Genomic DNA, 26,535 nt, shown 5'->3' with positions numbered 1-26,535 from the left:
ATATATATAATATATATACAATATATATTTCAATACTTGTGTGTGTGTGTATTTTCCATTGTCTAGATCTCGTGTTAGTAATAGTTTCAACATGTAAATATATCACAGCATAATCTGTAACATAGAAAAATTTAGTCAAATCTCAATATATTATGCCATATGTGATCAAACAATTTTTCTATTAACCTTCCCTTAATTCCTGCTCTTACATCTATAGTACATGCACACAAAATGAAAATCCTGCGATATTAATTGCGAAGTTAAAGATAGATATGGTATCTTCTATTTTTTTTTTCACTCATTTTCTTATTCTGCATGTAATTGCTTACGTTGCATAGTTCTAGGAAAAATATAAAATCAGTAGGAAACAAGGGAAAGATGTTAAGAACATACACGGTTGTGTTAGAAATAGTTTTATGTCAAAGATACAAAAGTCCGATTCTATACATTATGCATCAGTTTTTTTTCCAAGATGTCGTCAGTAAAAATATATCAATGCTGGAGTCTTCCTCTCATTGTCAATAACGGGAGACAATCTGTTTATTCACAACACAACTCATAACGGGTTGCTACGGTTTGCAAAGTAAATTAGAGCTATTTTGTCAAGCGTCGTTTCTTCTCGTTAACGCAGCTGCGGCGGCTGAATATATTTTGTCCGCGAGAATCTCGAATGATTGTTGCAAAATAGCGTTGTAATAGCATAAGCGTCAACCGTTGTAGTCTCGCGTCATCCTGTCTGTAAAACGGACAATGTATAATGACAAATTTGCATTGCTGCAACGCGAAACAGTCAAAATGTCACGCACAACAATGCTTAACGCGCGCGGACAATATATTCACGGCCGCTCAAGTGGTAGTTACAGTTACAAGTCTATATAGAGAACACTCGCTTCAGAACCCATGGCCAGTTATCTTCGAATATCAGCAATGTTACGTATTTTAACTTTGGTTCTCTTCCTACGCCTGTCTTCCGTCACGCTGTCATCGGAAGTAACGTCATACGCGAGAGTATCGAGAAACGGACGACCCGGAAGAAGCTTTCATGATTCTTTCTCGTGGATCACTAGGTGCGTAACATCGAGATTTTAATTTTTACATCGATAGTTGAACTACCGGTAGCTGAACACAATGTCCCCGACATATTCTGCGAGATAAAAAGGGTCGAATGTGAGTCTGCAACCGTCTGTGCACCTTAGGCCCGTAGCGAGAAACAATACGAGCGTGGAGAACGAAAATAGAAGTATAAATGACGTTGTTATCACAGCATCGCCCGTGTACGTACCGCCGAAACCTCCGAAACTGAAGAAAGGTGAAGCGATCGATCATCCAGCCGGCCCAAGGTAAATTCAGATGCTCAAGATATAGCGGCTATAAAGTATTAATAATTTATTATTATTGCCAATGGCCTATTATATCTACACATATAGATATTCGACGTTGGATCATGAAATGATAGCTAAGCTGGACGCGGGCAAGAAGCAAATTCAACAGCGATTTAATCCACCTGCGGCTGGACTCTTTGATAAAGATCTTATCCCTTACGCAAACGGAAGGCCGCAGAAAGGAGCGAGTACATCGGATGCGGAAAACTCTCCACGTATAAACTCATCCGCTTTTCCGGGTCCGATCTTCCCTGGCATATACGAATACAGCCCGATGGGCCCGGTCCTCGACGACGAACCACCGATGTCCAAACCGATAATCAGTAAATATCCACCTGCACCTATGAACGATGAGGTGCGTAAATATTCCATCGTTAGCTTCGAGCGGATAGATGATATATACTGTTAAATATTAAAGAATGAAATTTAAACCAATACCTTGGGTTAGATAACATTTTGTTATTGTTAACTATACCATATGTGTCGAAATTTATTATTTTAACACAAAACAGTATTATTTTAATTTCATAGACTAATTAGTGATGACCTATAGGAGTGGTTAAAAATTACTCAAATTAAGTGTAATTTGACGTTGAAAATTTAACAGTGTAAATTATTCTTCTCATTGCTCGTCTTTCAAACATGCATCTTCACGAGATCTCTCATTCGAATCTCATCGCGTAGATTCCAGATTCTTACAAACCGTCCCCGAACAAATATCACGTCAGCGACCAGCACGAAACGGACTATCCTAATTTTGAAATGGCTTCTTCCTACGAGAATGACGGACCTAGACCGCAACCTATGAAATTTGCGAACCATCACGACCGTCCACCTTCGTTCGTAGAGGATTCATACGAACACGATCATCATGATTTTCATCACGACCTGATCTACGATCACATACCCGTGTATCACGAGCATCATCCCAAGACCACGACAGAGGAGCCGGAAATGAACGACCAGCGACTCGACAAGAGGCCCTACTCGTATTACTTTATAGGAAAAAAGCTGTGGTATATACCGCTGTATTTTAGCATCTATTTTATCATATATATAGCGGCGCTCGTACTGAAGAGCGTCGCCCGACACAAGATCAATTTTCCGGCTCAGCTGGCGGAGGCCGTGACTCATCGTAAAAGACGCGAACTTAGCGAAGGATGGTGGCATTTTACCGAAAGAATACTTGAAGGGATGGAACGATTTGCTGAAACATCCGGTAACAGTTCTGAACGTCGAGTGAGCTATCGCTAAAAAAAAACTTGAGACAAAATTTCTATGTATTTTTAATGATCGCTATTTTCGTCGCTGTATATAGATGGTATAAACGATTGGATATAAAAGATAAGTTTATGATGCATAATATGTCGTTAAAAACCATTGGTAAATATATGTATAGTAATTATTTATATATAAGATATATATAATTTATGCGTAATTCATGGTATCTTAGATAAGGCAATCATGTATATGTGCGTCTCGATATGTGTAATACTTATTTAGATATGATAATTATATAAAAGTTACATATTATATCGTATAAGCTTAAATTATATTAAAAAAGTGCGTTCATAACTACGATATAATTGTTTTCATTATTTCTGTACTTAAGAACTTATTATAATTTTGCCATAACCGATTTTTTTTCTTATCTATTTGTGCTAACCATTTACATTATAAATAAACACAGTATTTACAACGTTATTCATGAGTTTATTTGTTATCATCGCAATGATGCATTTCACGAATTCTTAAATCTGCGTCTAAGATTCTTACAAAGAAAAATAATAAATTTGATAATGTGAAAACTAGACTTTCAAAATCGTTCTTTAATTTTTAAATTACTAATTCTTGAATAAATTATCCGAGTTTTATTTTTTTTTCCGTAACACATCAAAATTTACAACACATTACTAAAATAAATTATGGTACATAGTTATAAAGGAATATAGCTCTATAAAGGAAGAATCGTTAATAGAGAACCATAAGGATGTTTCACGTATAGCTATATGTAGTATAATTTTTTTTCTTGATTAAACAGTGTAAAGCTATATAGTCTTAGAAATGATTCATAAACAACATGTTATCATTGGGACAGGAAAAGCGTAAAAATCGCAATTCACTTAGCTCCCTGCTTATCTAAACGATAATATAGCCCAACCTATTCTTCGATAAATCTCATTGATATTTTTAAATTGAAATGTATATAATTGCAACAAGTATCAAATCGCACATCAGCTTAACCAATAATTATAATCATATCTAAAAAAGGCATGCAATAATTTAAAAAATCGCTAAGCTTAAACAATAACATTGACGCGTCACTTAGAAACGATCAATGAAACTGGAGTGCTACCGAACGTTTACTGTATAACGAGGCACATCGAATGGCACATGACGCGCGGCTTAACAAATAATTATAATACCTAATTTAAAACATCGCTAGACTTAAACGATGACATCGACGCGTCACTTAAAAACGATCAATGAAACTCGGATGCTACCGAACGCGTTATTGCAACGGAATCGGCTTGTAAGCGACGTTGCGAAAGATCTGTAACAATTAGAGTAATTAGCGCTTAGGGATTTGTGTGCACTTAACGTTACCGTCGATATAGTTACCGTTGCGCGTATGCCGGACGAAGCTGCTATAGAAACTAGGTCCAAGAATCGCATTCAGTACCTCAGACGACCAAAGGTTTTTCACTCCGAGACTTCCTTGCTGTGCTACTCGGAAATGACGAGCTTTTACTACATGGGACAACGCGTAGCGTGACAATTGTTAATGGTGGAATGGTGTTTGTCATGTGTGTGAAAAGAAAAACAGTGCGATATATCTTAAAGATTAACATGGGTCAGTATATTACTTTATTATTAGAGTTATTATTAAGAGATTCACATATACAAGATACGAATATCATGTGTACGAATCCAGGTAGATAAATCTGTCAAAAATAAATTTCGCAAAGTGTCTGTTACAAATTTTGTTGGCACAATACCAACAGAAATGTAACGTCAGGAATCTGCTAACAAAATATGATGATAGATTGATTGCGGAAATTGAAGACTGCTATTTCATAATTAGTTAAAAGACGACGATGGTTTACATTTTATTTGTACGGTTAAGAAATGACAGATTCTGCTGGCAATCTACTGTCAGATTATGTCAACAGACTCTGCTGGCGAAATATGCGAGCTTAATGCGGATGATAGTTGACGCGAATTTATACCGCAATATTCTATGCGAATCGACTAGCATATTGCTAACATATTTTATTTATTGGGAAATTGTATACTTCCAACATGATCAAGGACTGTGTATGTAATTTTCATTATAGGTATATATAATATTATAATTTCACAGGCTCAATAAACAGTCGATTAGTCAAATTCGTTCTGTTGTCGATCTGCATTTATCACGCCTCTGGCGAAATGAATATAGAAAATGCAGAAGGATCGATTTCGAAAACAGGAACATCTAGAGGAAATACTGAGCTGGCTACGATCCCGCAATCTATCGGGTAAATATGTGAATGAAATTCTTTATTAATCTTAGCGACCGTTTAAGCTTTGGACAAACTATAATTCGCATTAAAAATAATCAAGATAGAATTATAATATCTATAATTTTAAATGTTGTTTATTTTAATAGGTATGCGTATAGTTTAATATATATTCTATACATACGTATATATTCTCTTCAATCATTTTTCCAATATACGCGGCACGTAAAACATGAATTTAAAATAAGATTACTATCTCGTAAATTCTGACGCAAATTTTAAATCTAAACCCAGGTTTTACTGTAATTGCTACGAATGTTAATTTTCATCGCGATATAAAAAGCTTAATTTTCTTTAATCTTTATAATATATAAAGAAATATAAAGCAAGAAATTAGATCGATATAAATCTGATTGGCAAAACTAATAACTTATCACCCCGCTAACAATAAGTCACATTTTGTCCATAGGAGCAGACGAAACAAAGCGTACAGATGGGATTATAACAGAGGTGACTACGCCGACCATCACGACGATCACGACGAGGACATGAATGACGAGGAGAACGGTCAAACGAAAGCGATGGATCAACCTAAGACTGATTATTGGGCCGGCTATTATGATTTTCTGATAAACGAAGGAAGCTTCAAATTCTGGGCTGTCTTTCAGGTAGATCTTAATCTTCTTTAATTTTAACCACCTGATGTTTTTTCACGTAATCATGTAAATTTGATTTAAACACGCGTTATCGTATTTGTGCATCAGCTCGCGACTGCGGCTCTTCTAATCTACAGCGGTTTCGCGGCTCTCTACTACGCCAAAGTGAATCCGCCGACCACGGACGATTATTTCGACGATATACTCCGCCGGAGACGACGACGAAAAAGACGCCGCTCGCTTCCGCTCGCAGCCCGCGACAAACCCTTTGCCGGACTCGATTCCATTACGTTTCAAAGGATAATCGAGGCTGCTGAACGAGCGCGTTGATTTTCGATCGCTTCTTTGACAAAGAAAAAGTACGCCAGTATGCGATAAATAGAAAGTAAATAATTACAAGCGATCTGTGGGGCATTTCGATGAGATGAGTTTTTAAAAGTGCGAATCGAAGAGAGACATGGCATGAGATGCGAAAATGCAATCAATCCTTTCTGTTTCCTGAAAATGGGTGACTACTTTTAATCGGCATAGAATTAACGAGCATGATATAATACTCATATGTATAAGAAATCTTCGCGATAAATTTCGAAAATTATTACTAAATTAACAGTGTATATAACATAGAGTGCAATGTGTGCATGTGTGTTTGTGTTAATCCGTAAACTTCGGTATATGTATAAGAATACATTTGTATAGAGATATGAAGATTAAGATGCGTGTAAGATTAAAGAGAGAATCAGGAAGATTAAACGGATGCGGAAAATAATGAGAGCAAAGCGACAGATAGATCATGTTGTTCGGCTAGCAAACGTCGTTTTGGAAGGTATAGTCGATTAAACAATTTGGCGACAACTCGAGTGTCACGTTCTCGGGCCCGGCCGGGTGAAGAGAACGAGCCCTGGAGCTGGTCTGGTCGGCTCGGCGGTTAAATGTATGGGATCAAAACGTATAATAAAAATCTCCCGAAAAAATGTCAATCGATAAATCATGTTATGATGCGGCGAATCGCTGCACGGATCGTCATGCGATGCGATACGGTGCCGATATCAATGCCACGCGAACTGCCCCTTCTCCTCTCATTCTTCTTTATACTAACTACATTCATATATCGCATTTTTAGAAAAATACCGTTGCAATTTAAAAATTCACAGTTTTTAGGAGAGAGGAAAAACAAATTTAATTCAATTTTTTTTAATTGTGAGATAACTAACGCAATTACAATTAAGATATTTTGTTATAATGAAATTTATACTGTTTTTTGAAGAGAGGTCTGGCTGTGATTCACTTGTCAATTCATTTTGTGACACTTCCATCCAGCGATCGCAACATTTGATTTAAAAGAATAACGATACCTCTGCCCCGTACAGCGGATTTTGTAGATAGACTTGTGACACTATTACAGCCACGTAGGTAACATTTTAGGCATACTTTTTATGGGCTTAACTCAAAATCGACATTTTTAAGTTGTGAAAGTATTTTTCTAGAGGTGCGACATTATAATACAATGCAATATTTACAATTCGCAATCCATACGTTGATTCTTAAATGCGATTTTTCTTGTCGAACAAAGAGGAGGCAATATGTAACGAAGAGTCTCCGAGAGTCTTCCTGGATTGCATCAGGAAAATATCTGGGTGCTGCATCGCGATCTGATAGATCGTCCGTTTAATGGATCGATTCGGCGAGTTGTTCGAACTTCGAAAGCTGCGGATTTTAACGAAAATTGTCTAGATCTTGCGGGAAAAGAAGAAGCAGAAAGGGGAAAAAAGTCGTTAAGGAAAACGAGAGCGGCTCCGCTCGATACGGCCCTGCGAAGATCACCCAGAGCATCTTACCGGCACGACATTCCGCCACGTAGTCAGCTGCGAGGGATACCTTAAGCGCAAGTACGGCAATCTTAGCGGGGAACCGGGAGACCGGATGCCGCGTCCCCGGAGCGCGGGGAGACCCGCGGGTAATACCATTCCCGCGCGCGTAAGGAGATCGAACGGCGGGTGTCGTTCTCTTTTTCTGTTTCGGCAACATTTTTACAGATAAATCTCCGGCGGATGAAGGGAAACCAGCGGTGGATTACGCCCGTCCGAAATCCAGACCGCGGGCGATAAAAAGTGTTATTTACAGCTCCTCGCGGTACGCCTCAGCACGGCCACCATCCGATAATTTCCACCGGCCGTTCCCTATTACGCGCCGATCCCGCGAGCGATCGGAATAATAATACGCGATAATAATAGTGGGATTAACCGACGTCACGCGGACATTCCTGTCGAAAATTTTCGAAACTTCGCTCCCGAGATATATTCGAAAACTATTTCCGTCAATATACACTCATCGGTCAATTCTTGCAAGTATACGGTCAAACTTTGGCACATTGTTCTCGACACATTGAGATCAAGCCAACTAGCACTTCCTCGTTAGTCCTGTTAGTTCTTTTCTTACTATAGAGCACCTACAAATAAAAATAATATTGTAATTTTACATATATATATATACGTGACCAGAGAGCAAGCTTATCTGAAATAACGAAAGAGCAACGTGAAGAAAGATATACTAAACATAAAAGTATTAATTAAGAATTGGAAAATCTGATTCGATATCTGATACGATATCATAATATTGTAATACAGATGTATCTGATTTTTTTGTGCATATATGCCTATTTCGACGACGACTCAACTAAATTTTTTATCACTAGAACTTTCGCGAAAACGATGCTAAACGGAATTTTTCGCATTTTGGCTCAATTTTGTGGAAAGAAAAGACCGGGCCTTTTATCGACGATCTTTTAAGGCTCGTTGCCCGCAGATAAAGACCATTATTTATAATTCGATGATAATCTTTTATGAAAAATTCTTTGCCGATCATGGTTGAGCTCTTCCCCGTGTCCCTTTCCTCCTTTTTCATTTTACTTACTCCTCTTCAGTCAAAGCGGTAACAAGTATTTGAATAACGACACATCTCGGCGAGCTTATAATTACAACACTGGGTTAATATTTTAATATCTTAGTGGGATTGTCTTGCATAACAAACTATCATTGTTTTAAATTATTTAAAATCCAGTTTTTAGATTTTAGATTCTTAAGCTATACACAAAAAAATATTAGTACCCAGGTAAAACAGCAAGTCTTACAATAAAGTCAAAATGATGATTTTTTTTTAATTTTACCCGGTCATTATTTTAACGTCATTTGACTTTATTATGACTTTCTGTTCTACCTGGGTAAAGATTGTAAAATAACATTTTTTTCTTTTTCTAAAATATGCTGATATTATAACGAAAATTACAATATTTCTATTCAAAAAGATATTATATACATTTTATATTTTATAAAAAAATTATTGTAATTATTTATTAAAATTTTATAATCAAATGCAGTTGTTTTTGTGCAAGTTAAATTTTGATATCAATCTATTAATTTTTTAGTTGCAATAAAATTAACTACGTAACAAAGTCTGAAAATATACATGCACGGGATTTTAACCGGTGAGATACGTTGGATGCGATTTTGCATTATGTCCACCGTGGAACATCATGGGACCACAAGATTCGCTACCGTTACCGCGAAATAACGAGATAAGACAACGGTAATCTATTAGGCGTCATCGCGCTAATAAGGGCGCGCGCCGTCTAATGAGTAGCATTAGGTAGCTCCACCTAACATGCAAACAGTGGGATTATGTAGAATTGCAGAACTGTTATCCTTCTAAAATTACTATATTAACGAGATGAAGAATGTGATGGCCCATACATTATTCGCAACGCGAATTCATATCCCGCAAACAAATAAATATTTCTCCAATGTATATATATATATATATATATATATATATAAATGTAGGATGTTTTTTTATATAAAACAATCTTTCAAAATTAGTGTGTAATATTTTTTCATACGAAATTACATTAATATTTTCCCGATATACATTTGGATTACTTCTATCTTCTTTTCTCTTTCTTTTTTTTATTGTATCTATATTGCTCATGTCATCATTTTAAAAATATAGTTTTACTTTTTATATATATTATTATATCGTTTTAAATAAATAAAAAAAAATATAAATATACAGAGAGAAGAAAAGTTTGGTTTATCATAATGGTAAGAACATGCTTGTAATTGTAACATATTGAAATCTCCCGACGCAGTATACACGAATTGTCAGACCGATGCGAGCATTGAAATCTCCTTGCCGATGTATCGTTGCTCAAGTATATAAGTATATTCTCTCATTAAGTATATCCTCACAGTAATTAAGTATTATATCCTCTCCACAAAATTTTTCGCTAAATATTTTTGTAAGAAAAAGATATATTACGGTAAAATAGTTGGATTTTATCTAAATATATTCGAATCTTTCACACTTTTTTCGAGTTAAGATAAATATTATTTATATCATCGCTCTTTGTTCAACGGCCCGTTTAGTTACGAACGGTGGTTTTCACAAAGAGACCGCGGATTTAAAATGTAAAGCACCGTAACCGTGGGAATACATAAAGTCGACGTGGGGAATTCGTCAGGGCGGCGTGTAAGCCGAATATATGTATACATATACATATATATATATATATATATATATATATATATATATATATATGTATATGCGACGCGCGACGCGATGTGAGAGAACCTGGCCGAACGGGAAGAACGAAGATGAGGAACGGCGGTACCTCAGGATCTCGGATTGTCAGTTGGTGGTCAGCCGTCACGTAGGAAGGACGTGGTGGTGTTGTCCCGCTTGCTTCGCCGCGCTTCACCTCTTCCCGCTTCGGATCGTCTCGTCTCTCTGAGGAAGCATCGCCCTGCATGCGGACGCTTCGTGTACGTGCCTTCCTCGAGAGAAGTCAATAGACGCGATATGATTTACACCGGGCTGGCTTACCGGTGATGCGGGTCAATAACTTCCATCGGAGCGGAGTTAAATATTATTTTTTTTTTTTTTCAACAACTTGTTCAACATTACGAACCATCTTGATAGATTGATCGAACAATAGCAGCTAGTAGAGGAACACAATCGATCGGCGCAAGTATTTTCCAACTTGGAGGATATACTCCAAGTTACTCCGTATTCGCTTAACGGTATTTTCCCGGTCATCGAAAATCGCGGTCCCCTTCGCGACTTTGAGAAAACCACCACACCGCACACGCAATTTATTTCGGCCGCAAGTTGACCTACGTGCTCAAGAAAGTCAATTATTGTATAATCAAGGCCGCGCAGAGTGGAGTATCTCATACGTAGTAAACGTCTTGATACCATCTTCATTAGCGAATCTAGCAAGTAGAAACGTAGCAGCGTCTCTTTTTTACAATGAGAATGCGAAGAATGCTTTGACACGATCAGCCTCCACGCAATTATCATCATGGTGCACCGTCGTCGAAGAATGTCATAAAAACTGAACTCTGACTCTCGTGGGAAACTGCAGCGTGAGTTACGAATACAATTCGATCGGAAGTAAAAATTCAAGAGTCCGGACGATGACTTCCATGTGTGGCAGCGGAAAAAATCATGCCGCGATGAACGCCGGCGGTTATTACAGGCCTTACGCTTATCAGGTGAGTATTTTATATTTACCATATTGTTTTCATTAGGAAATATGACAGGATAAAGCCATTAAATTTGAAACTTGACGTTGACTCAAGTCAGTAACTGATCTATTTTTTGTACTCGTAATAAGTGGATATTATATGTTCAATTTTTATAAGATTAATAATGCAATAATTTCGCCAGATACAATCACGTGTGTATAATAAGAATATATCGTCTGTATGAATAAACAATATCGTCTATGTGACATTTTTCTGCAAATGCACTTTTTGGCTTCGATTATTCCATATCGTTCTACAGCATTTGTACCAACAAATATTTTAGCCACATATTATTTACAGATGAATTTCAATGTTTATTCAAAAAGTTACATAGATATAGTTATTGTATTTATTTTACTGTTAATACAGTTTTTTTCTCTCCTGAAAACTTTACTAATTGTCACATAGGCGGTATTGTTTATTCGTTGACGATACGTTCAATAATGGAAATGACGGTAACGAGAAAAAACGTTTTCCTGTTTTGTCGAGTCTGCTTTCTTGCTGTGCAAGATGCTTTACAAGTTAGTAAGATCTGACAATATCGCGTAACACTTTTTTTTTCCAACAAGAGTCCTCTTTTGTACTCGAAGAAAAAGAGAATCCTGATCGTTATAATACACACATCGAACAAATATATTTTAATTGAATAAAATTTTACTATCACTTTTACAAGATATATCCTTTAAATATTACATTAAGATTAACTGAATTAGCAGGAATTATCTCGACTGTCATTCTTCGTATCGATAAGTTATGACTCTACATATATGCGTGCGAGTGTAAAAGAACGAAAGTAGTTAGCAAATCGCTTATATATAAGACGAGTCTTATCCGAGTTTTATCAAGGAATAAAATCGTGACCAGACAGACGGGATACACGACTTTTACACATTTAGACTTTTAAGGACTCGATCGTTCACTTTTCAAACAAGACACGTTGTGCTCTCTGTGAATTAAAACGCGTTTACTTAACATAAAATACAAAATAGAGGTGATTATACAGGCTGATTATAAAGTGCAATTTTATACGTTCATAACTTCCGGTCTATATCTATGTATGATAAAATTAATCTGTAAAAAACATTAGAGCATATATATATATATATATATATAGATCTTACATCACGGAAACCTTCACCTTGCCTCATATGAAAGTATTACATAATTTTATCAAGAAACACACGGTCACACATGTCTCGCGTCAAGTTCACGCGCAACGGCGAGACAAACCATGTATCTCTTTGCGCGAGACAGCAATTTGAAAGTAACTACAATTATGGCATTCCAATAAGAGGGGATATCCTTCCTTCCTCCTCTCCCCCTACACATACAAGAGGTCGTTTATTCTTGTTCCCTCCCCGTCTTTGTCGTCATTTTCTTTTCTTCCTTCTTTTTACTCGCTAAATTGAAGCTTTTATCACTACCAAGAAAATGTGCCTGAAATAAAGACAGGAGCAAATGTATATATAATTGTGTATTTCAACTTTTTGCGCGCACGCACATAACTGTTCTAAGAAACGTAAATCCCGGAATTTCTCACGAAACATTCTAATCTATTCTTTAAAAACCGACAAAATATCGGCGCGCAGTTTACTGAGTTTGAAAATAAATATAACATTTACAATACAAAATTTATACAGAAATATCATTAAGCTACCAAGATCCACCTCGGGCCAAAAATCTATTCTATTTTAATATATATATTCAAAATGTGTATTGTAATATTTTAAATGCAGATCTCATGCTCGAGCTAACTTTATTTACCTTAACTCACGATCTTTTGAATTATCCGACACTCATTGTCAGACACTCTTTCCGTCTTAATAAGCTCGTCTTCTTTCTATGCCAAAACCCACATCCCACACAACGGCGTGGCGGCGCGGCGCCGTTCGTTTAATTGGCTGTTTAAACCCGATCGTCCGACACGTTCGCAACCCGCTCGCACAATGGTACCGTTATCGAGTCAACGACTGTGGGCGATAATTGCGACAATAGCGATGCACTTTACTCGCGGGTAAATTATATTACGCACGATAACCATCCCTGATGAGATGCACCCTCGCAGCCAAGAAACTGCGGAACTCTGAACTCGAATCGTGCTGCGAGTACTTAACGCTCAACGCATCGTCAGAAAAAAGAAACGGATCTCTCACATATTGATGTGCACGTACGCACGCAACGCGTCTGTTACGCTAACGATTGCGGATAATATATTTGAATTGCTGGACTAGCGCGCGGCGCGCGCGCACACACGTTTAGATTCCCTCGGAACACGTCGGCTGAATGATAATTAAGTTTCCTCGAGTTAATGAGCCGCAAGGTGAGCTATGATGAAATATATAAGAATTACGTGGCCAGGCACGCCTTTTTATCTACCCGCAGAGTTACTACAATAGCCGACAGTTAGGTTCAATGTACCTGTAACATAAATGTATGGCCGTAAATAAATTAAGTGTCCCATCACAACCCTGGTGAAAAAATTTCTTATATTTTCTCATAAATTTTGTAAAAATTGAGACTTGTGAAAAATTCTGAAAAAATATATAAAGTTTCTTAGGTACTTTCAGAAATAATTAGATGAGAATTTTCGGAATATTTGAACATCCGTATATATAAAAATTTCTGATAAATTGCACAGATTTTCTCACATTTATTCAGATTTTACAAAGATATGTTGGTGAAAAAAATCTGAAATATTTTATTCCTATTTTGTCTAAGTTTTTTTGAAAAACATTCCAATTTGTATAAAAAATCTGCAAGATTCTGAAAAAATGAAAATTTTTATAAAAATTTTTATTAATAATATGAAAAATTCTCTGAGAAATTTTTTCACCAGAGAAAATAAAAATAATATCAATAGCAGCGTCTTTTTTGAGGAATCAAACATTGACAAATCGACCTTACGACCTGGACAGTCTAAAATTTAAACTTGCGACAGCATTATAGAAGTACGAATTTAACTGATTCTCGAAGATGGAGAATCAATCTGAATCTTATGTCGTTATATAATGCGGCTTCGAAGATCCGTACAATAGACCTTGAAAACATAGAATATGATACGAGCGATGATAATTCTGTATGCAATCTTTATAATCAAATTACGTAAGCGATTTTAGTCTCCGGTATAGGCGGAAAAACATTTGTCGATCGCAACCAACGTGAAATCTTGCGGAAATATCGCGAAAATATCCATATAATGGAACAAATTATAACTGTACTCGCAGTGCTCGTCTCTCTCTGTCTGCTGTTGAGAACCTGACTTGGCAACTTTAAACGCGAGAAACAACATTGCCGGTAACGTTTATAAAATACTAATGAGCGATTATAAAATAATCCAATGATATGTATCCACAAACAAACGAAGGAAGTTCCCATATGCGTACTTCTGCTTTAGATAACATCGCGTATACCCTCGAGCGAAGCTCGCCGCGAAGCTTAAGCTTTTGGTGTGAGGAAATTCCTACGCGAAATATCTCTACGGATCAAAGAACGCGATACATAGCGCGATTCAATGTCCATCCTATTGTCGAGATATATTTGCATATATCGTAAGGACTGCGCGTGAGAGCGTAATCGCGAGGATGGCCGTAGCGATAATATATCTTTCTGATTCGCCGATGCCCACGCAATTCCTATTGCGAGGATCTCATTGAGTTTAAACAATCCAAACTATCCGTGGAGTGTTCTTCACTTCTTGCGCGATATACAATCGACACTTTTTTTTTTTATAAATACCCAGATGTGTCGATCGTGATCATTTGTGAATGGAATCGTTAAATCGTACTTTGTACCGTCTCGCATAGATATAATATATGATGTGGCTTTGCGAGGCCCGGCCCTGAACAAAGCGTTACGATCTGCGCGTACGAGTTCCAGGTACACACGCGCGCCTTCCTAGGGCCCCTTATTAAACCAGACAAGGACGAGAGTTGCGGGAGCGTCCTTGAAGGATCTTTGCACTCGGCTGCAAAGCTGCTCGTACTCGCATCTTCTTCGCATTTTCTTCGTGCTGCCCCGCACGAAGGCCGCGCATTGACTCTCGTCCAGGTCATGGCACGCAATGTACGCATACGGACAGTTTCGTACACCGGCACCTTCCTCAAGCCATTATTTGCGAATCCCAAAGGTTGAATTTCTTAACCGTCTTCAAATATTAGCCCTCGGTATTCTGCGGCCACGGTATATTAGCGGATATTTTTGCAATGTGTTTCTATCTTCTTCATACCGCGGCACTTATCCGTGACAGACTTAATTGTGTTGTTTCAGTCACATTGCACGTTCCATTATTCTTAAACTAATTTCATCTTCGACGAACGGTTGATAACAGTTAGCAGCTCCGGGGTGTCATTTCTGTAATGTCGTTATTCATAGTTATGAAGTTTTCATAAGGCGGCGGAGGTAACAGCCTTTTCAGGAATCGCATAGCTGTTACCACGGTTTGTGATCCACATAGTTGGATATGCTCGGCAACGCTACTTAAGTGCCGCCAAGAATTATTTTTACGGCCTGCATATATCTCATTGAAGAATATGAGATAAATAAAAAAAGATGTTGATATAAAAGGCGACACTGAAAAGAATAGCACAGATATAATTTAGACTAATAATTTTCCTTTTGACATTTGAATTTGTGGTTGTTTATATACTTGAAGAATTAGGAGAGATACAAATATTATTCTTACAACTATTAATTTAAAAAAAAATAAGGAACTTAAAATAGTCGCAATATATGGCGTTTAACTGTTGAATGGTAACTTTTCTCATTTGTGACAGCATTTTGTGAAAGTGAGTGATCGTTGATCTAGAATAAATACGAATCAAGAGCAAGATTGCATATCAACTAGCAAAATGACATATTATGCCATGTCATCGCGCGCTAAGCGACTATTTTCTTCATGGATCATAATTTCAAATACCTCGAAAATTAAGTACAAAATTACTAAATACCAATTATTTATCTTTGCATAGCTTATTTTTGAAACATTCAACGTTGGTTTAAAGATATAGGAAACAATAAATCGCGCACTGCATCAAATCTTTTATGAGCGCAACAAAGCGTGTAATAAGGAAAATGCAAACAAATAACGTGCAATGAAGCTATATCACGCTTCATAGCTATCACGTAGCTATCACGGGTCGATAACAACACGATGATGTTAGCGTCAAACCTGAAACCAATACAAATCGGTTGTTTATTTATGAGCATGAAAACAGACACGAACAAGCATAATATATTCTGAGATTGTTACAAAATTATCATAAAATATCAATAATTTTTCAAAGCGCGTATTTGAATATTATTAGATAAAATTAGCAATTAGATATATTCAAAATATTTCCTTCGATAGTGTAAAAACGATTATCACTATCAATATGCCTCGATAATGATACTACTCTTCCTTCTTCTTCTCATAAATAATTTGAGCAATAACAGCATAGCGTGCGCACAATTGCGCGCAAGAGGCAAGAACATAAGAATAAGTAGAAGTCACGCGGTATTTTTTAAATAAAAAATCACAACGATCTATAAACTTCTAACGGTTCACGCTCGCGCTTTGTATCTGGACATCACATTCGATACGGTCGATTTCATCGGTGCATTCGAGATATTCCACCTGTTCGAAGAAGATGCGAGGACGCGTATAAAATTTTATGTCTTGCACTAATAATCCGAACGACGAACGCAAACGGGATCCATCTTCATATATGTATAAGTTACTTGAACATTCTAAGCCAAACGGGCATTTTCCGAGGCTCTTTGCTTCTTGTTTTAATAATATTAAATGTCTTGGTAATATAAAATAACATTTTACATTGAAAACGTTTCTGAATACGAAGATTATACGTAACACAAAGTGATTGATTGCATCTTCACAAATAAGAAAAAAGACAAGCACATCATATTGTAATGTTTTAGACATTAATTGACTCTTAAGATCCGCTAAAAGCTAAAACTCTTGGAGATCGACGTACCCAGCTTCGACCTCAACATTTGTCATTTTATACTTAACAACTTTATTTTATTTCTTGTATGCTAGTTAAAGTTTTAATGTTTATAGGAAGCAGTTGGAAACCTCGGAAATATCATTTACAGGTGCCACGAAAAGCACCTGGACCTACTTTAATATAAAAGCAGTCATGCCTGAAAATACCCGACCACACTTGCGAATGGCACGTTTATTTTACCGCTAGACGAAATATTATGAATTTTCTACGCGATCTCGCCCGGCAAGTCGAGCAGAGCTGAACGTTATTCGCATCTCGACACTTTGAAAATTTCTTCTTATCCATGCATTCCGTGCCGCCGGTGGTACCGTTAACGGGATTACCGTACACGCTCGCTTACATTTATCACACATATATACATATATATATATATATATATAATTCAACGATAAGTCGCGTGCCACCTGACTCGCATCGCTACAAATGTATACCAAACAAAAATTAGGAACATTAAACAATTATTTCTTTTAAAAGATGCTGTGCGCATGCGATTATCGAGTAATAGTATTATACAAAAGAGTACTATTGTAATATATGTTTCGTTATGCCATTGCAATATTGACAAATTAAAAAATGAAATTTTACATTTTAAATTATGTTTGAAACCAAGCTTTAAAAACGTTAAGTTCAATCTCTCTCTCTCTCTCTCTCTCATTCAGAAACGATAGTCAATAGATAAAATATCATTTAACCCCCTAGCTCGCCACACTCCGGTCCAGTGGACCGCTAAACGTTTTTTTTTTATTTCTAGTTTTTACATAATAACATAATTTTCTAGTTTTTTTGTAATAAGTTCAGTTTAAATTCAAATTATTTTCTTGACCTAATATATTATCATAAACGTCTTGTTCAAAGTCTGTATTTCGAATTTCTACAGTACAAGCTTAAAAATATTAATTAAAATAGAAATGACAATGCGCGACAAAGTCGAACGGTCTCACAGATTGGAGTGTGGCGAAAATAAGTGGTTAGTTAGGGTTAAAATTAATTATATCCTCATTACAGAGTGACTATTATCTACCAAGATCCACTTGGTCCAGGGTATCGGTAGCACGAAGAAATGGTAATACTACATGGAGATTTGGCAGTGCCATGTTAATTTTATCGGCTATGTTAGTGTTGATCGCAGTTCTGGCAATTGCTGGATTAGCTCTATGGATGGGTGGTACGTTGAATGTTTAATTTATCGTCCATTAAGTTGACTAATAAAATTTCGTATGATTATTAAAAAAAGTAGAATTAAAGAAGTAAAAAAATATAGATTTAGAGTCCGTCAAATTTTTACTTTCTTTTTCAATTAAATTTAAAATAAGTCAAATAATAAATTACATAAAATTAATTACTATTGATCAAATGTTTCAGCTTTTCGAACAGATTCTAAAAATGGTGAGTTCACCACATACTCAAATAACAATAATAAATTACGTAATACTTTCACATTTTCATTTTATTACAGCTATCGTCGGATTTTCATGTAGCTTCAGAATAGCAAGAGGCGAAAGGTATAATCCCATGTTAAAACTAAACACGAGCATGGTCTTCCGAGAAAAGGAACGAAAATTCAAAAATATTGTAAGTAAAATCTTTTTTCAAGATCGCTCTACTAATGTATGTAAAAAGGTAAAGGCGGAATTAAACCTCTTAAAAATTCAAATATTGTTATTTCCAGTTCGAGCTTTTATTTAGGAGAAGCGTGCTCGGCTTATCCTACAAGCAAACCATGATAGACAAATTTGAGAATGGGACTTTAAAAGTTTTCTTCAGATTGTATCTCGACCGAAGGAAGATACCACGCTCGATCGTAAATATCGAAGACACCATTCAAGATATTATTGTCAAAGAAACATACTCAATATCATCCTTGTTCAAAGATATGGAGTTAGACCTTACGTCCGTATCAGTGAAAAGTGAGTGGCGATAAGTAGACTTGATCAATTTTATGCAAAACGCTGAACCGCATACCGCATAAAAACATTAAAACCTCATTGGATTCCCGCTACCTGTTTTCTCGCACTGGCCGTTCAGAGTCTTTCATATATGTCTATATTCTTCATTTTCAACTCCATTCTTTATTCTCTTTATTGTTACATCAAACTTTTTTCCACTTTTTATTTGTTTCATCTACATTATATAATATACATATATTTCGCCCATTCTTTCTTTTGCTCAACATATAGTTGGTTCTATGTTCTAATTTTTAACAAAAATTCGTTTAGCTACAAATATTGCGTCTCACCTATTATTTACAATCTAAACCGAAAGTTAGACGTCTAAACCTAATTTGCTTATTGCTTCAAGCATTTGTTTAGTCTTCAAACAAAATATGATCAGAGTTTCAAGTATTTTTTTTCTAAAAATTCCAGGAATAAGTCAGGAAGGTGTCATGAACCAGAAACAAGGGCAGCAGAAACATGCTATGATCACTAAAAACGGTCTATTACGACCAAATAGAAACAGCAGCTTGATTATGAGTTCAAAGCCAAAAACGAAACCAACCAGGATCGAATCCAGCGAGCCCAACATAGACTTCAACAACATCCCAACCATCCAGGGTACCTATAGAGCAACGAAAGTTAATATCACCGCGGAAAATTCAACTAAAGAAACATCTGAGCCGATAACAGATAGCAAAGGATTAGCCACTACTGCAGGGAGAACGCCGTTACACCCCACGACGTCACAGAAAGTATTGAATCACGTAGAATCTTCGCCAACGGGCGAACCTTCGACAAAATCCACGGTAGCTACGTCCAGCAAGACTAAATCAAACGAAAAACGAGAGAATGAAATGAAAACTACGTCTTCAGGGAGCACAACTGTTCGAAGCGATTTGGATATTTTCAAAGATTTCCGTAATCCAGATTTCGAGAACAACTCACCGTGGAAGCCGATCGTGCCGGGATATGTAACCACGGAATTCAAGTTGCTACCAAATAACAATGTCAGAGAAACCAGTTACACAGAATCAACCACGCGGAGAGTAGTTCCGACGACGAGCGATTCCCGCGATAACGTGAGAATGCCCAACGCTGGGACCAGCACGATGTCGTCAACGATGACAGGGTCATCGTTAGATTCTATCAACTTTCGCGATGTGTCTGAGATAAATACCTTCGATATAGACAACACCGATTTTCCGCGAGATAGGATCGTTCCAGGTCTGACAGCTAGGCCGAACGACGACGGGAAACTGGACATTGAAGTAGCCGGACAGTTGCCTTCGGAAATCTACAACGTCAAGTTAAAAGCCTCGTCACATAATGCCGATGACGGGGTAACTTCCACCTCTGAGATCCCGATGATTCGAGGAGTTTCCAAAAATATAATGCCGACAAAAGATAGAGCCTCAAATGCTACTCGAAAGCCGGAGATCAAGTTTGATAACTCGGCATCGATGGTCGAACCGGATTATATATTCGGGTCAAGCAGCGACGAGAAAATTATGAACGATTCGCTCACGAGCGGTATTGGCGTAGCGGAACCCGTGCCAGACACGGAAGTCGAATCGGAAGCGAAGAATCGATACAGGGGAAGCGGTATCCTGGCGCTGACCACGGACGAAAACACGTTGCGGAACAGGAAGATTAACGTTAATTCGCAGCAACCGATTTACACCAGTTACAATACGCCTGATCTGAATGGCGGCGGTCTCGGCGGGTCCAGTTTGATCGAGAACCTGGCGACGACGAAACCTTTCAGACACACGATACCCGTCGACAAAATCACGTCCGTCGTACATTATAGTATCAATTATAGCAGTCCTCTTCATAACTTGGACGATCTATCTCTTTCGGATGGCACGACCACCGACGCGAAATTGTCCCAAGATAAAGCCTTGACGCCGATACCGTCAACGAGAGTCGAAGTGGAAACTTCTGTTATAGGGCACGACGAGAGAGATGCGACGATCGAGTTGTCAAGTCACGGACGAATTACGTCGACAGACCCGAATGTAAAGGAGGACGACAGATTATTGCACTCTGGCATCACGGAGAGTTACTCGGAGTCAAAACTGATCCCCAAAGATTCGGGCGGGAAGAGGGGCGTGTCGAGAAACTCGACGTTCGTCGAAGTCGACATTATGAAGCACACGCCCGGCGAGTCGGAAAAAAACGGAGAAACATACCCAGAGAGAGACGAAACGACAGCCGGCGATGGCGAATCGCAGAAGAAAAAGGTTTATAACGAGACTTTAAAGGCCTACGTGGTGAAAAATCTCGTGACGCTGGCGCCTGTGAAAAGCAACACGGGGATCGGTAGGCCGGTGCGACCGAAACCGAAGCTCGACTCCCCCGATACTCTTTTGGAGCAGCTATTTGGGGTGCGCGATTACACGCGCGACGGAGACACGATGACGGATACCGAATCCGCCAACTCTGAATCCTCCTCTTCCTCCTCGCACAAGATCCAGGACTCTGCAAAATCCGACGAGAAGGGATCTACAAATAAGAGCACTATAGTGGAACAAATAGTCGAGGTCGTTACCTCCATCAGTACCAGAGTGTCGTCCAATATTAAGAGCGATCCGGTCATCCTGAAATTCATCGTCACCAATTCTACGACCGATCCGGTTACTCATTCGGAGAAGACTTCGACGTCGGGCGACGAAGCAAATAAATCATTCGAGTCGGCTGTCGATACAACGGAGAAAATACTCCCCGAAAGTCGGCCGATTTTGTCAGCGGCGAATTTAAGGACGATGCAGACGTCGGACAGAAAAATGTCGCTCGAGGAGAACAGAGTTCTGCTGGAGAAGCTCAAACAGCTCGCTCAGATCAAAACGGACGACGATCCCGTGCGAGTCATTAGAAACAACTCAAAGCGAAACTCGAGCGAAATGTTGCGACTTCAAGATCTCGCGCCGTCGCTGAATATCGACGAGCTGAAGAAAATCGCCGACGTCGTGACTGGAAACGAGAGTCTACGGAACGCAAGTTCAGGATTCACGTTGAGTCGTGATGGGGTGGAAATATTTACGAAAGTATTAAATAAGGAAGAGGACCGAGGAGGAGAGAGAAACGAGGCAGATACAGTGTCGACGATTCGAGAAAGCAAGACTAATGAGACCAATGGTAATTGTGCAAACGCAACCCGTTTAAATGTACGCAGGCGAGTGGAAAAGTATTACACTGTTAAATCCGTAGTATCAAATTATACTTAATTTGTGTCATTTTTAACTTTACTCATTTTTAACATTTTTAACAATATGTTGTTAATTTAACTAAAATAATATTAATTTAACTAAATCAATGGAGTTAAAATAATAAATACTGTTTTGTGTTAAAATAATAAATTTTGGCACACACACACACACATAATAGTTAAAAATAACAAAATGCTATTTAACTCAAAATATTGATTTAAATTTAATTAAATCCTTTATTAAATTTAATTTTATCCTTCTCAATATTTAACAGTGTAGTGCGCAGAGCTTGTGTAACTTTCTTTCTTACAGCCAACTATTACGGGAAATCACGTGAAGTTTTTCCTTACACTGCGCAATAAATAAATTTCGTACACACCATCACTCACGTTCGATGATATAAATTGGTAAAATATATCAAATTCTCTTTTCTTTATTATTTTCTGATATTAATAAGTGCATGCATATTCGATCTGTATGCATCTTTCTTCAGCAAAAGTTGATCTTACGACAATTGATCAAGAGTTACAGCTCTATTTATTAATCTATAAATTGAAAAGAGATTCTCCGGTATATTTCACCAATCTGCTATCAAATGCACGATAAAACAGCACTCGAAAAAAATTGATGTATCTCGACGTGTGTACTTTACCGTAAACGTATCGTATTTTCGCAGATAGCTGCGACGGTTTCCTCTGCGGAGATGGAAAATGCTTAAACTCCAGCGCGATTTGTAACATGCTGGTAGAATGTCCGGGCGCGGAGGACGAAGCTAATTGCACGTGCGCCGACTTCCTCAAGACGCAAATGTATCAAAAAATCTGCGACGGTATCACCGATTGTTGGGATTATTCGGACGAGAGCAATTGCGGTAATGTCAATTAAATTCAGATTGTCGCGATAACCCAGGTATTCTCTCATAAAACTAAGTTCAATCTCAATTAGCTTCAATTGCTTTCACGAGAGCAGTTATATACCTAAACATTTTTTCGACTCATTTGTTGCTCATTTGATTTCATTTTTCAGACTGGTGCGAGAAAGGTCAATTCGTATGCGGTAACAGCAAATCCTGCATTGATATGGATAAGGTATGCAACGGTGTTAGCGATTGTCCCGGCGACGAAGACGAGAAGAAATGCACTGCTCTGATAGACGACGAGCCGGAAGAAGACATTGCTGGACCGCGAATTGATCTCGTCTCGACGGAAAATCTATCGAGAAATCAATCCGAGATAGAATCTCATTTCCACACACATCAAGCAATCGAGCCCTCTGTTACAGACACAGCTACTCCATATGTCCTCCCTGACGATCTTGAATTTGAGAGAGAGAGATTAATGAACGACAATAATAGCTTATCTCCGAAGTTGATTGATCAGGAATCGGCTCGGAATAGAGACGCGGGGGAAAATAAAATCGTCATCGCTGTTTCCAGCAGAGAGACTCCCGAAAGTTCGTCGGATGTCTTAAGGAACGGTTTAACTCCGGAGAATAATTTGCGTGTTAAAAATAACGGAACTTTTCCAGTAGCGAACGTTCATAACGAGGAGATCGATAATTATAACAACAGAGGATACCTCAGTGTACGAAAGAATGGTATATGGGGAAAGCTTTGTTTAGCCGATACGAATAGTCTTACCCGAGAGCGGCACGCGCGCCGAATTGCATTATCCATTGTAGATCTTGCTAAAGCTGCGTGCAAGGCCATCACGTATCGGTACGTAACATTGTCTAACATTCTCGTTGAAATCTCGATTAAGAGAAATCGTATTATATATTAAAAGCTTATAGTTTTATATTAATATAAAAATTTTATATTAAATATTTTATGTTAAAAGAGTAAATAAAGTTTCTTAGACTGAAAGGCTTTCGTTTTGCAGAGATTACGAAACGGTAGAAAAAGTACTGGACCAGAACCCGGTATCGAACCAGTTTTACTACACTTTGTCGTACAATGACAAATCCGAACTCTCGGATAAAACAGCCTTGTCTTTGAAATCGTCCGAGTGCCCGAGCGGCGAAGTTCTCAAAGTACGGTGCAAAAATTTCGAATGCGGAATAAGAACTCAAGTGGCATCGACCGCGAGGTATGTCTTCATAATACTTGACGCTAAACTCGAGATTAATTCCGTTGCGCAAGACTTGACATTAAAAATATTTACAATAAACTTCTGTTCCACCGCGTTATACCCAAATCTACTTTAGACAGTTACGTCTGAATCAACAAATTCATTAATAACTTTGTAAGAAGAAATTAAAGATTCAAAATTTACAGAAAAAAAGTTACTTTCTCATGTCACGGTTTTTTAGTAAAGATAAATGAATCTTGATCATAAAAGTATCTTCCTGAAAGCAATGATGGATGTTTCAAAGTTCGCTTCCAAAAATGCTTCAATTTTCGTATCAATAAAAATAATATTTTGATATTTTTATATTCAAATGTATCCTCCCCTTTAAAGCAGATCGTTCCCTTCTCGTCATTCCAGGATTGTTGGCGGCGCCAGTAGCTCCATGGGCAACTGGCCATGGCAAATTGCTTTATACAAGGATGGCAAATATCAATGTGGTGGTGCTTTAATAAAAGATCGATGGGTTATTTCTGCAGCGCATTGCTTTTATCGGTTGTTATTATTTTAAATAAAATATTTTTTTTACATACAAAGCTTCAGTACAAAGATCTAATCGAAAGTAACGCTTTATAGCGCAGAGGATAGCTACTGGGTCGCAAGAATCGGTGCGACTCGTAGAGGAAGCTTCCGAAGCCCGCACGAGCAGCTCTTACGGGTGGATTACATATCGCTACACCCGGATTACATAAACCACGGATTCGTCAATGACATAGCTGTAATAAGACTTGAACGAACGGTCAGCTTCAGTGACTACATTCGACCAGTGTGCCTCCCAAAAGCACCGGTCCCCAGCGAGACGATTTGCGTGGTGACTGGATGGGGACAGTTAAATGAAATCGGCAGGGTGTTTCGTAAGTAGAATATTTTTTATTATATTATTTTAATATATACTTTAGACGTGTAGATGTAGACGATCGTGATCTTACACATTGGAAAAGTTACATTATATGTATAATACTTGTCCCGTTACTTATTAACGTTTATAACGTACTTATTAATAGCTGATACTCTGCAAGAAGTACAAATCCCGGTGATATCGACGGAAGATTGTCGACGGAAGACTCTATTCTTACCGCTGTATAAGATTACATCTGGCATGTTGTGCGCAGGATTAGAGAACGGTGGCAAAGACGCGTGTCTTGGAGATAGCGGCGGGCCTTTGGTATGCTTGTCCCCGTTGGAAAACCGTTATGTGTTACAAGGTACGAAAATAGATACCGTATTGTCACTTTCGTCGCGTAAACAAGAGCGATAGAATCCTTAGCACTCTCTATGCACATTTAATATTAAATACATTTATTAATTATCTTACTTTGTGGATAAATAAAACTGAATGTTTGCTAAATAAATTTCCCTATAATATTCCTTCACCAAATATGAAATTATCTCTTTTGTTTCAGGTATCACTTCTAACGGATATGGATGTGGCAGACGGGAACGACCGGGCGTTTATACGAAAATTCACTCTTACATGACTTACATTGATATTGTCACCACGCAGAAAGACATCCAACCGTCCGCGGTGGAATTCTGCAAAGGTCACAGATGCCCTCTCGGAGAATGTTTACCCAAATCACGTGTCTGCAATGGATTTCTAGAATGCTCCGACGGCAGCGACGAACGAGATTGCTCCGCGATCTCGCGATAATACAAGACTGATATGTCGTTATGATAATGTAAACGCGATTTATACAATACAAGCAACGCTAGCGCGGTCTGATAAATAAGTGTAGTTTCTCATTGACGAAGAACTCACACACACACACAATTGTATATACGTAAAGTACAATGTATCTATGGAAATCGAATTAAAATACAGTAACAATAAGCAGCAAAACTCGATAAACTGTTGCAAAACTTTCCTTCAAATTGTTCTGCAAATATATCTTCAAAAGAAGCATTCTTTTAGTTCTAGAATAATTGTATATACGTCGAGAAAAAATAGAAAAAAACTTTGCAATTATTTATTTAAAATAAATGTCTAATGTGTCTTATACAAATGTCTCTCAATGTCACGTTATTAATGTATTATTAACGTCATTATTTTAGTCTCTATACAAATAATCATGTCCATGCAGATTGGGACTAACTTGACTCGAAGCTTATGTTAATTCTGCTTTTAGACAGATACTTTATGC

The 26,535-nt window shown here is 37.7% G+C and overlaps 3 protein-coding genes across 7 annotated transcripts; all 3 read left to right on the top strand.

The window, feature by feature from the left end:
- Positions 1-7: 7 nt before the first annotated feature.
- On the top strand, positions 8-3,041 carry LOC143898360 (uncharacterized). 2 transcript variants are annotated; one of them, XM_077407774.1, is made up of 4 exons: positions 8-1,067; positions 1,197-1,340; positions 1,428-1,737; positions 2,067-3,041. In XM_077407774.1, the coding sequence occupies exons 1-4, from the start codon at positions 901-903 to the stop codon at positions 2,634-2,636; spliced, it is 1,191 nt and encodes a 396-aa protein (XP_077263900.1). In that variant the 5' UTR covers positions 8-900; the 3' UTR covers positions 2,637-3,041. The 2 variants fall into 2 exon arrangements, with proteins under 2 accessions (XP_077263900.1, XP_077263901.1); XM_077407775.1 differs by having other exon boundaries at positions 910-1,067; positions 1,265-1,340.
- A 619-nt stretch (positions 3,042-3,660) lies between these two features.
- On the top strand, positions 3,661-6,546 carry LOC143898416 (uncharacterized). The gene is made up of 4 exons (XM_077407876.1): positions 3,661-4,236; positions 4,747-4,903; positions 5,355-5,553; positions 5,650-6,546. The coding sequence occupies exons 1-4, from the start codon at positions 4,176-4,178 to the stop codon at positions 5,869-5,871; spliced, it is 639 nt and encodes a 212-aa protein (XP_077264002.1). The 5' UTR covers positions 3,661-4,175; the 3' UTR covers positions 5,872-6,546.
- A 3,661-nt stretch (positions 6,547-10,207) lies between these two features.
- LOC143898351 (uncharacterized) lies at positions 10,208-26,225 on the top strand. 4 transcript variants are annotated; one of them, XM_077407755.1, is made up of 13 exons: positions 10,210-11,087; positions 18,131-18,290; positions 18,488-18,511; positions 18,582-18,697; positions 18,795-19,032; positions 19,489-22,197; positions 22,945-23,139; positions 23,295-23,985; positions 24,149-24,355; positions 24,755-24,889; positions 24,971-25,248; positions 25,399-25,599; positions 25,798-26,225. In XM_077407755.1, the coding sequence occupies exons 1-13, from the start codon at positions 11,010-11,012 to the stop codon at positions 26,043-26,045; spliced, it is 5,280 nt and encodes a 1,759-aa protein (XP_077263881.1). In that variant the 5' UTR covers positions 10,210-11,009; the 3' UTR covers positions 26,046-26,225. The 4 variants fall into 4 exon arrangements, with proteins under 4 accessions (XP_077263882.1, XP_077263881.1, XP_077263880.1 ...); XM_077407754.1 differs by having other exon boundaries at positions 24,731-24,889; XM_077407753.1 differs by having other exon boundaries at positions 24,728-24,889.
- Positions 26,226-26,535: the final 310 nt, after the last annotated feature.

The sequence above is a fragment of the Temnothorax americanus genome, unplaced genomic scaffold, assembly GCF_048541705.1.
Source record: "Temnothorax americanus isolate GAGA-0224 unplaced genomic scaffold, ASM4854170v1 Scaffold23, whole genome shotgun sequence".
NCBI classification, from domain to species: Eukaryota; Metazoa; Arthropoda; class Insecta; order Hymenoptera; family Formicidae; genus Temnothorax; species Temnothorax americanus.
The sequence above is the reverse complement of the archived record's forward strand: the minus strand, read 5'-3'. Positions and strand labels throughout refer to the sequence as shown.